Raw genomic sequence first — 12234 nt, forward strand, 5'->3', positions numbered from 1 at the left:
GAAAGATTTAATAGGAACCTAAGGGGTAACCTTTTTCCACAAAGGTTGGTGGATATATGGAACAAGCTGCCGGAGGAGGTAGTTGAGGCAGGTACTATCGAAACGTTTAAGAAACATTTATACAGGTACAGTACATGGCTAGGATAGGTTTAAAGGGATATCGGCCAAATACAGGCAGGCGGGACTAGTGTAGATGGGGCACGTGGCAAGTTGGCCCGATGGGTCTGTTTTACTCTTAATGACTCTGTGACTCGATAAATGCTTCATTATCACAATTGTTGCTAATTTAACTTAGCCAAAAGATTTGAGGGTGAAAACTTTTAGCTGATGCGAGATAATGTAATAGCTTTCCAAGTTTTAATGGTAGCTTTAAAATATTCAGAAATAAATTGTTTGCAATTATTGCAGGATTTAGAGTTTGAGACTTCCCAAAATACGTTATAGCTAATTTTAAGTTAGTCATTAAGAGTCATTAAGTATAAAGTTCTTTATAAATTGAGTGACTTGTAATGTTGCAAACGATACAACCAATGTGTATTTAGCTAGGTCTCATGCATAGCTGTTGATTAATTGGCAGATATTGTTTTAGCAATATCAGCCAAGGGAAAAATACTCAGTGGGTAAAACAGAGAAACAGTTGTGATTCTTCATAATAGGATTATAGTATCTCTTATGTCCACTACAGGCTTCAATTTAATGCCTTATCTAAAAGAAGCAAATTCTGTTGCTGTAATACTCAGTACAGTGCAGAAATGTCAGCCAAAATCTCTATAATGGGGCTTGTATTATAATATTCATACTCAAAGGCCTCTCCTGAGTCACTGCTGTTGTATTCAAACTCTATTGAGCACAAACAGGAATGCTGTTTCAGGTTTTGGGTGTAAATGATGACAAGGTCTTGGAGATGTTGCAAAAAAATGTTGGTAAAAATTTCAAACGGCAGTGGGAATTGCTGAATCTCTGCACTGACTATGGGATTGCGGAAGTAAAGGATTATTGAACATGCTAAGTGATGATTGTAGTTGTGAGATGCTCTTAGTTCTGCAGGAGAAATCTGCCTACATCGATCACAAAATCACGTACTCAAACTCATCAGGCTATCCACAGAGCACTGGAGAACTGTCACCTGCTGATATAGTCACACAGCATGGAAACAGTGCCCTTCAGCCCAGTTTGTCCATGCCGGCCACACTGCCCCATCTACACTAGTCCCACCTTCCCGTGTTTGGCCCATTAAACCGCTTAAAGCTTTCTTATCCACGTACCTGTCCAAATGCCTTTTAAACAGTTATACTTTCTACCTCAACTACCTTTTCCGGCAGCTTATTCCATATACCCACCACTCTTTGTGTGAAAAAGTTGCCCCTCAGGTTCCTTTTAAATCTTTCCTCTCTCACCTTAAACCAATGGCCTCTGTTTTGTGATTACCCTCTGTCTATTTCCCTCATGATCTATACACCTCTACAAGATCACCTCTCATTCTCCTACACTTCAAGGAATAGCCCTAGCTTGCCCAACCATTCCCTGTAGCTCAGTCCCTTGTGTTGGCAACATCCTCGTATCTTCTCTGTCAGCTTAATATCATCTTTCCTAGAACAGTCTGACCAAAACTGAACACAATATTTCAACTGTGGTCTCAGCTGGAATGTAACATCCCTACGTCTATACTCAGAACCCTAATTGATGAAAACCAAAGTGCTAAGATACTTCTTGATCAATGTATCTATCTTGACACCACTTGCAAGCAACTATGTACCTGCACTACTTGATCCCTCTTGTTCTACAAACACTCTGAGCCCTGCCATTTACTGTGACATTGTGGTGGTCTCTGTGGGTTAGGCCACTCCTTGGGTCACCCCCCTTGGCTCTTGAGGGACAGGGACGATTGTCTGCCCACGTGGTTTCCCAGGTCCTGCTCGCTGGGGTGCGGTGTGTTCTCGAGACTTCATTAAACTACTTCTGAACCTGCCTGGCGTCTGGCCTTTTCCTGACCTCATCCGGGCTGCTACAACTGGTGACCCCGACGTTCATCACACATCGTGATGGATAACAACGTCGTTGCAGTAAAACTCCCGACTTTGTGGACTGAAGAGCCTGACATCTGGTTCGAGCAGGCAGAGGCACAGTTTGCTCTGCAAAGGGTAACGGTAGACGAAACAAAATACTCTTACGTGGGTAGCGCTCTTGACCAGGCGACTGCGAGGCGGGAGCTTTACCTCAGCACCCTCTCCCCCGCCGTTAACTAACAAATATAGGGGCCTTAAGTACCTCCTTATCAGGAGATTTGGCCTCCTCCTCCTCTGCCGAGTTGGTGACGGTGCCCAGGGAGTTCATCCCTTCAGCACTACAAGATACTATTGATCTATAATGAAATAGGGATTCCACTGCACTGCTAACCAGCACCTACGACAGCACCTATGTCAGCAGAAGTCAAGCTACGAGAAGCCCACGGTCGCCGACTGTCGCAGAAAAGTTTTGAACATTTCAAAATCCAGCGGCGACCAGAAAACGTCTACGACTCTTTGGGCGACTGAGGAGACCATGCAGGCGACATCATCCCGGCGACCATGTGGCGACAGCCTAATCGCCTAAAAACTCATCTAAGTGGGACAGGGGCATAATGAGAAAGGATATCAAAGAGATGTCCCAGAGTGTGGCGATGGATGAGTGACCTATGGAGCAACTGGAGACCTTGGTTTAAGAAGAACCTCCTTGGGGAAAAAAAGAATCTGATTGAGATTTCTAGATAGCGAATGTTTTTTTATGGAGTAAACAATGAGAAATGATTGACAGTGGCCCAGGATTGTAAACTAGGGACACAGAGGTATTGGCAAAAACAAGGTCATAATTTATTTTCATGGAGTTGTTGTAATCTGGAACACAGTGAATGAAAGTTAAAACCGAATCACCAGTAATATCAAATATGAATTGGTTTACTTTCGGAATGAAAAATATTTGCAGGCGCAAGAGAATGAGAATATTTAGAGAAATATACCAAAGGAATGTTGGGTTAAATTGTCTCCTGTCTATGATAATGTGGAATGTTAAAAGAGTTTAGTCGTATAGAATGGTTGGTAAGTTGCACTGTGTTTCAGATGAGGGATTAAACTAGCCGACATTAAGCTACCGACAACCGTCGGCTCATAGGACGTCCATCTACGACCACACCCACGACAACCTACATCCATCCGTGGTTATTAAAGATCACCGGATGTTATTTGGTGAAGGGCAAGGACTAACCTTCCAAATGACACCACCAAAGCATTGTCATGCGACCCTTTGCTAATGAAGGAACCTTGCTGTGTCCAGATTGAAAATTAAAACATATAGCTACACTTCAAACATCATTAATTGCAGAAGACCCTTGCCATCAGAGCAACTTGAGAAGTACTTTAAAACAACAGTTTCTTTGTTTAATGCACCAAATGTTGGCTTTAACTCATTAGTAAATCTGCACCTGGTTGTGGAAGGGCAATCAGTGCAACTATAGTGAGTTTGTGATGCTTGCAATTAATTGTCATGCAAGGCTCCAATGAGTGTTAATATTGTTCCCCTGATCTAAGGATCTTAGAACTCACAATATGGCTGTCAAAATGGATGCTGCCTATTTCTATCATCTTCGTTCTGTTAATTAATACGAAACAATGATGATTAACAGCTTAAATGTCTGTTGCAGCTGTAATATCAGTTCACAGCCAGGAAATTATTCACACAATTTCAAAACGAGTGGGCAGAACATTATTCTTGGTAATTAGCAATTAGACAGATTGTCAAATAAAATGCATCATCAAACAAAATATCCTATCAAAACCCTTCCAATTACACCACAGGATATCAGCATGCACATATAACACATTACTTCTTTCTGCTGCATTAGCTTGTTAAAATGCTTAAAATTCATGAGGTATTAAATATTTAACCATATTCTTAGGGTCAGAAGCATAAGGCCAAATAATGGTCTGTTGAGAATTAATATAATATGATTTTTTTTAATGTCTGGAATATTGTACTCATTCAGTTAACATGTACAGTCCTGGATCTATTATCAATTTATCATGAGAATTAGGTAAGAATTTGAGAATTAGTAATAGGTGTAGACCATTCAGCTCCCGACTGTCACTCAATCAGATCCTGCCTGATCATTCATGTCACTGCTATTTTCCTTCACAATCCCATTATACACTGATTCCTCTAATACCTAGGAATATATCAATCTATTTTAATTACATTCAATGACTGATTCTCCAAAAACCTCTAGTGCAGTAAACTCCAAACAATTATCACCCTCTGAATGATGAACTTCAATGCAAAATGGTCTACCTCCTATTTTGACAATGTGACTCGGTCAGGGAAGCATTGTTTCTGTAGCTACCCTATTAGACGCTCTTCATATTGTGTATTACTCAATGAGGTCACCCGTGTTTTTACCAAACACTAGAAAATAAACATCTAGCCTACTCACTTTTTCTTCATATGACAGACCCACAAGCCCAGAAACCTGTCTGGTGAATTAATATTGTTGACCTCTATAGATGTATATCCCTCTGTTTTCATGAAGTCTGCTAGGCACATTGTTATCTACAGGTCTCTTTCATAGATTACCATCTAGTTGGCACTTTATCTTGACAAACCCTTTAAGTTGTCTCCTGGCCAGAAAAGTTAGGCAGAAAGTAATAGCATAGTCTATTGATGCAGTTCATTTGCTGTATGTTGGTATTTTATACAGTCTAACTCTTGAGTATATTAAAACAAAAGTCAATCATGATTTATATTATTTCATTTTAGAAAATGAATCTACCAAATCCACAAGATATTAAATGGACACCTACAAGTCTGGTGATGAAAGTGAGACCCAAGCCGATCACAGGTACACATCAAAATGATTTGCATCAGCTCATACTTCCAGATTCAGATTCAACTTTAATTGTCATTGTCAGTGTACAGTACAGAGACAACGAAATGCAGTTAGCATCTCCCTGGAAGAGCGACATAGAATATGAGCAATAAATACATCTGTTTACATGCATACAGTCATAGTGCTTTTCCTGTTGGGAGGAGTGTCTGAGGGGGGGGGGGGGGTGATTGGCAGTCACCGAGGTACATTGTTGAGTAGTGTGACAGCCGCAGGGAAGAAGCTGTTCCTGGACCTGCTGGTCCGGCAACGGAGAGACCTGTAGCGCCTCCTGGATGGTAGGAGGGAAAACAATCTATGGTTGGGGTGAGAGCAGTCCATGGCGATGCTGAGGGCCCTTCGCAGTCAACGCTTTCCAGCTGCTTTTGTCAAAGTTCATCATCAAAATATCTTTGTAGTCAGGAGGGTCTGAGCCATTGGGAGAGGTTGAGTAGTCAGGGACTCTATTCTTTGGAGCGCTGGAGGATGAGGGGCGATCTTATAGAGGTGTAAAAGGTCATGAGAGGAATAGATCGGGTAGATGCACAGAATCTCTTGCCCAGAGTAGAGGAATCGAGGACCAGAGGATGTAGGTTCAAGGTGAAGGGGAAAAGATTTAATAGGAATCTGAGGGGTAACTTTTTCCACACAAAGGGCAGTGGGTGTATGGAACAAGCTGCCAGAGGAGGTAGTTGAGGCTGGGACTATACCAACATTTAAGAAACAGTTAGACATATACATGGATAGGACAGGTTTGGAGGGACATAGACCAAGCGCAGGCAGGTGGGACTAGTTTAGCTGGGACGTATGGGCCGGTGTGGGCAAGTTGGGTGAAGGGCCTGTATCACACTATGACTCTGAGTACATACTGGGATTTATAATAAGTTGTTTGTATTACATCATGTATGATGTTGAAAGAAAAACTCGCCTGATTATTGATAATAGGCACGTAATTTAATTGGGAGATTTCTTTTTGTGCTTAAGTGGAAATAGCATTAAGAAAAGATTTACTGTAAACTGGCAATGGGACTATCTCCCTGACAACAGTGCCTGACAACGTCAACACATAAATACAAGGCAAATCAGGGAACAACAATCTCCACTTTTAAGCCAGCTCTCAGCTCTGGATTCAGTTCTGAAAAGTGATTGAAGTAAAGGCAAACTAGCATCCTGTTCAGAGGCAGCATCTGCAGCAGGATTCAAATTGACTTAAAATTGCCTGCAAAAGATTTGTCATGTGGATTTTAGTGCATTTCTTACCGAAATGTTCACTGGAATATGCAGAACATATTTATTCTGGTAAATTATTACTTTGAATGTACCACTAGATAAACAGAGAGGAATGTTTACTTACATTGAACAACTTCTGCATTTTGGTCGAGGATATTAGAATGGTGTAAGCAGTAAGATAATGATTGGTAATTGCTATGTGAATTAGTCAGATACTGCATGGGCACAGTCCCTTCGGCCCACTGGGTCAATGTCTACCATCAATCACCTGTTCACACTCGTTTTATACTATCCCCCTTTCTCATCCATTCCCGACACACGAGGGATAATTTACAGTGGACGATTGACCTAAAAACCAAAATGTCTCTGCAAGTCATGTTGTTCCTTTAGTTCAGTGAAGTTTCACCCAGCATCAAGCAGATACAATATCCGAGGCAAAAGTCAAAAATATAGACATCATTGAAAAACGTAGAACAGGCAAGCGTTTGTCGAGAGATAGATAACGTTAACATCTTAAATCATGATCTTAGAGTCACCCAGCATGGAAACAGGCCCTTCAGCCCCACTTGACCACGCCGATCAAGATACGATACGATAATACTTTATTGTCAGAGCAAGTCTGAAATGTATTTTGCATCACAGAAGCTGCATTTACAGCATCACAAAACAGACAAGAGGGGCAAAAGAAGACACGCATCAAGATATCAAGACAGGATCCCAAAATACCCACATTCGACAAGACATTACAATAACAGAAGACCACGCATTTATGGCCCGTCAGCGTACGTTTGATCTGGGATTAAGCGCCGTGTTTAGTTCAAGGATTGACTGGTGCACAAAAGAACCCTTCATTCTAACCTTATTCAATTTTGGAACCCTATACCTCCGGTTTGATGGTAACAAATTGTACTCACTATTCAGAATGTGGTTGGTGTCAGAGGAAATGTTATTGGCCATCCTTAGTAAGTTTTTAAGGTAGGATGATAGATACAATTTTTGTAGTGGTTGACCTACAATCTTTTAGCAAGATGCCCCATGTTTGCTCGTCTCATCTCAGGAATTTTCCCCATATTCCTGTAAACCTTTTGTATCCATATACTTGTAAAAAGTATTTTAAACATTGTTATTGTACCTTCCCCAACTACCTCTTCTGGCCCCTCGTTCCAAAACGTTGCCCCTCGGGTTCCTTTCAAATCCTTCCCCTCTCACAAACCAATATCTTCTGATTCTTGATTTCCCTTCTCTATTTCTTTCTCCAGAACAGAGGAATAATACAAATGAAAAGGTTATTAGGTGAACAAAAACTAAAGAATGAGAGACTGGGAGAAAATATATCATCTATGATTAGTTGAAGGGCAGAAGTTGTTTCTTTCCCCATTAACTCCTTTCCTTTCCCACACAATTTTCACTTGTCATCTGGGAAATGAATGATGTACTAGAAGTAAATGGTTGCTGCAGATCCTCTGAAGTGGGTGAGAGAAAAACACAATGCCAAGGAACAGCTAGTTCCATTTTCCAGTCACAAGGGAATAGCTCAACAAATGTACTTACATCCTCACAGATCTCGCCACTAAAATACTCATACATTTGCATTAATGTGAGATCAATATTTTGTTTTTCATATAGATTGCATTTGGAAAAATTCATTTGATGCTCTTCAGAAGCTTGATGATGGAAGCATTATTGGTACAGGCCAGAACCATGTAATTACTACACAACAGTGGAATGGAGAAAAGAAAATATTTGAAGAAATGTATGAGACCTACCTATCTAAAGACACAACAGAACAGAGTGAAGAAAAGCAAAGGTTTTTGTCATTACTATTTCCACATTAACACATTTACATAAAATAGTACAAATTAGAGGAAATACCAGGTACTTGTTTCCATTCTGTACTCTTCACATTCCTTTGGGATGTCTCGAAGTATTTACAGCTAATCTATTTACAGTATCTATGGATGGGTCAATTGTAATCATGTATCGTCTCTCCGCTAACTGGATAGCATACAACAAAAGTGTACCTCGGTACACGTGACAATGAACTAAACTAAACTGAGTACTTCTTGCGGCGTAACCACCGTTTAAATGTTAAGTAACACAGCAGATAATTTGGACATTGCAAATAATTTGTATGCAGTAAGCCCCTACAAACAGCAATGTAAAGTGACTGCATAATGGGATGGACCATCCCATCTGGAGTAGCTCGTAGACCTGCTGCCTCAGAGCTCCGGTAACCCGAGTTCAATCCTGACTCTGGGGCTGTCTGCGTGGAGTTTGCATGTTTTCTATGAGCATGTAGGTTACCCTTGGCTGCCCCGGTTCCTCACACATGACAAAGATAAGCAAGTTGATAAGATGATTATCTAATTAAAACTGTACATCATGTGCATTGGTCTGAAGTAACAATGCAAAACCAGAGAACATCTAAAATGGGAGATTTGCACAAGTATAAACTCTTAATACATTCAGCAAAATAACTGGATGGATTTTTTTGAACACATCTTTGCTCATTTAAGCATTTGTATTTTGTACCAAAGTGTATAAATATTTTTCGAATGTTTCAGTCAACCAACAATTCATTTTCTAAATCTTGGACGGCTACTTCCAGTGGGTCTGGAGCAGAAAACACAAGTTGGTAAGATGCTTCCTTTTCCTTTCTTGATATTAAAAAAAACCCTTGTTAATCGAAGGGGAAGATTGTGTTTTATTTGTCTCCCTTATCTGTAAGTCTACACAAAGCATAACTGATGATGTTATGGGGAGAAGGCAGGAAATGGGGTTAGGAGGGAGAGATAGACCCACCATGATTGAATGGAGTAGACTTGATGTGCTGAATGGCCTAATTTTACTCCTATCATTTGTGACCTTATGATGACAAGACTTAATGATGTCTTCCCTTGGTCTCAGCAGTGTTGTTGTTCGCAAGGAAATACATGACAGTTTCAGATTATTTTTTCTGTAACATTCCCAGAAAAGCAAAGTTTCGAACCTACACGTGACCCTTTGCTGTAAAAATTCACCCAAGACTGGGAACTCAGTAGCCACTTAACGTTGCAGGTCTCTTTTGGCTAATATCTATGGAGAATCTACGAACAATGTACCTTAAAATGTGAGCGCAATAGCCTAAAAAAAATCAAACTGTTTCACCACATGATCATTTTTTCGTTTTGTTTAGAGATACAGTATGAAACAGGCCCGTCGGCCCACTGAGTTACCACGATCCCACACACACTACGGACAACTTATTTTTATACCAAGCCAATTAACCCACAAACCTGTACGTCTTTGGAGTGTGGGAGGAAACCGAATATCTCGGGAAAAACCCACGCAGGTCACGGGGGAATGTACAAACTCTGTGCAGACAGCACCCATAGTCAGGATCGAACCCGGGTCTCTGTCACTGTGAGGCAGCAACTCTACTGCTGCGCCACCGTGCTGCTACATTATTGATTTGTATAAAATGTGCATTGTTCTGAGATTTTATCTAACACTAGACTAAGTGGGACCCGTTGGGTCCCAAGTTCACAAGGGAGGGCTGATCCCCCGACGCAATATTCCACCTCTCCACCAATTCCAATATTGGTGGCCAGTGGGGGGGGGGGGGGCTTTCTGGAGTGCTGGTATGGGTTCTTGGGGTGGCAGCTCAGTCCCTGAAGCCTGATCTGTTGGCAGTTCACTCACGGCTGGTGGGCTGGCAGTTGACTCATGACTATTTCTTGAAATTCCATTTCAAGCATGGTTCAAGGCCACCAAATTCAAGTGCAGTTTCTTACCACTATGAGCAGGGTGCAAGGCCACCAAATTCAAGTGCAGTTTCCAACCACTTCAAGCAGGGTGCAAGGCCACCGAATTCAAGTGCAGTTTCATACCACTTCAAGCTGGATCCAAGGCCACCAAATACAAGTGCAGTTTCATACCACTTTCAGCAGGGTGCAAGGCCACCAAATTCAGTGCAGTTTTATTCCACTTCAAGCAGGGTCCAAAGCCACCAAATTCAAATGCAGCTTCATACCATTTCATGCAAGGTGAAACCACCATAAAACCACACAAAACACCAAACTCACGGTTCAGTAGACATTCAGTGTCTTCAGTTGATTCACAGCTCAGACAGAGTCATGACCTCTCCCTCCCCCATCATGCAGAGACTGAGCCACACCACACTTCCGGGTTTTATAACCCCTCCCCCTCCCACTGGAAAAGGTGTGGCTTTCAGGGCGTGATTGAAAGGAGAGAGATTCTCAACATTTTTTAAACACTAATAACACTTTTATTTTTCATTGATGGGAAGAATTCTCTGCATCTGCTCAGCGGAGGGGGGACTGAGTAAGATGGCCAAAAATCACAGCCGTAAGTGTAGCATTTTATCTAAAATCAATATACAGTGCAAACAGGAAGTAAGTGCATTTGCAGTAGTGCCTTTTAACTTCAAGCCAAAGCACCCAAGCCGCTATTTGCAGTAGGTAGTGCCTTTCAACCTCAAGCCAAAGCACCCAAGCCACCATTTGCAGTAAATAGTTCCTTTCAACTTTAAACCAAAGCTCCCAAGCCACCATTTGCAGTAAGTAGTGCCTTTCTACTTTAAACCAAAGCTCCCAAGCCACCATTTGCAGTGTAGTGCCTTTCAACTTCAAGCCAAAGCACCCAAAACAACCATTTGCAGGCAGTGCCTTTTTACTTCAAAAAAACAAACATATTTTCATTTTCAAACTACATTAAGGGTACTCACAGTTGTGTAGACATTTGTTCAGTGTCATTCAGAGCTCAGAGAGACGTGACCCTTGGCTTCATCCATCTTGCAGAGAGTGAGTGAGGCACACCACTTCCTGGTTTTATAGTCCTTCCCCCTCCCTCCAACAGGTGCAGCAGAGAGAATGGTGATTTTTTTAAACTTCAAGCCAAAGCTCCCAAGCCACCATTTGCAGTAAGTAGTGCATTTTGAACTTTAAACCAAAGCTCCCAAGCCACCATTTGCAGTAAATAGTGCATTTCAACTTCAAGCCAAAGCACCCAAGCCACCATTTGCAGTAAGTAGTGCCTTTCAACTACATGCCACCATTTGCAGTAAGTAGTGCCTTTCAACTTCATGCCACCATTTGCAGTAAGTACTGCCTTTCAACTTCAAGCCAAAGCATCCAAACAACCATTTGCAGGCAGTGCCTTTTTACTTCAAACAAACCATATTTTCATTTTCAAACCACATTAAGGGTACACAGTTGTGTAGACATTTGTTCAGTGTTATTCAGAGCACAGAGGGACGTGACCCTTTCCTTCATCCATCTTGCAGAGAGTAAGTGAGGCACACCACTTCCTGGTTTTATAGTCCCTCCCCCTCCCTCCAGCAGGGGCAGCAGAGAGAATGGTGAATTTTTTAAAAACATTAATATCTCTCTGATTTGTCATCGATGGGAAAAATCCTCCGCACCCGTAAGGCCGGGGGCTCTGGGCGTTGTGGCCAAAAATGACGGCCGTAGGTGGCGGCGTTCTGTCGGAAATTGCAGCACAGTGGGCCAAAAGCGGTCAAGATCAGAGATTTAGTAATATAGATAGAAAACTGAAGGAACAAGGCCATTCTTAAAGATTTTTGTTTGAATGCTGTAGCTATCAAGGTAACGCATATCAATGCAAGGAATAAAGCACTTTCCATCTTAGCTGCATAATGTCTGTAGAGTCATGAAGGACAAAGCTAGATGATTCTACAGTCCCTAGCTTTGAAAGGATTTGGCTGGCATACACATTTTTCTAAACAACCCATTCACTATCTTAGAATGTGTATGATCATTTTATTCATCATCAGTTTGTTTGGAATATAGCACAACATTATAGACAGTAGACAATAGGTGCAGGAGTAGGCCATTTGGCCCTTCAAGCCAACACTGCCATTCAATGTGATCATGGCTGATCATCCCCAATCAGTACCACATTCCTGCCTTCTCCCCATATCCCCTGACTGGCTTACTTCTTATTCTTGAACTGTGGCCCCTGGTTCTGGACTCCCCCAACATCAGGAACATGTTTCCTGCCTCTAGGGTGTCCAAACCCTTAACAATCTTATATGTTTCAATGAGATACCCTCTCATCCTTCTAAGCTCCAGAGTGTACAAGCCCAGCTGCTC

At 41.7% G+C, this 12234-nt stretch overlaps 1 protein-coding gene across 2 annotated transcripts in view; it reads left to right on the forward strand.

The window, feature by feature from the left end:
* wdr93 (WD repeat domain 93) overlaps positions 1-12234 on the forward strand; it is a 64683-nt gene that overhangs the window by 24569 nt on the left and 27880 nt on the right. For both annotated transcript variants that reach the window (XM_055661488.1, XM_055661487.1), the window contains exons 7-9: positions 4786-4867; positions 7748-7928; positions 8686-8756. In XM_055661488.1, coding sequence (XP_055517463.1) covers positions 4786-4867; positions 7748-7928; positions 8686-8756 — 334 coding nt within the window. The remainder of the gene's footprint in view (positions 1-4785; positions 4868-7747; positions 7929-8685; positions 8757-12234) is intronic.

The sequence above is a fragment of the Leucoraja erinacea genome, chromosome 33 (genome assembly GCF_028641065.1).
Source record: "Leucoraja erinacea ecotype New England chromosome 33, Leri_hhj_1, whole genome shotgun sequence".
NCBI lineage: Eukaryota > Metazoa > Chordata > Chondrichthyes > Rajiformes > Rajidae > Leucoraja > Leucoraja erinaceus.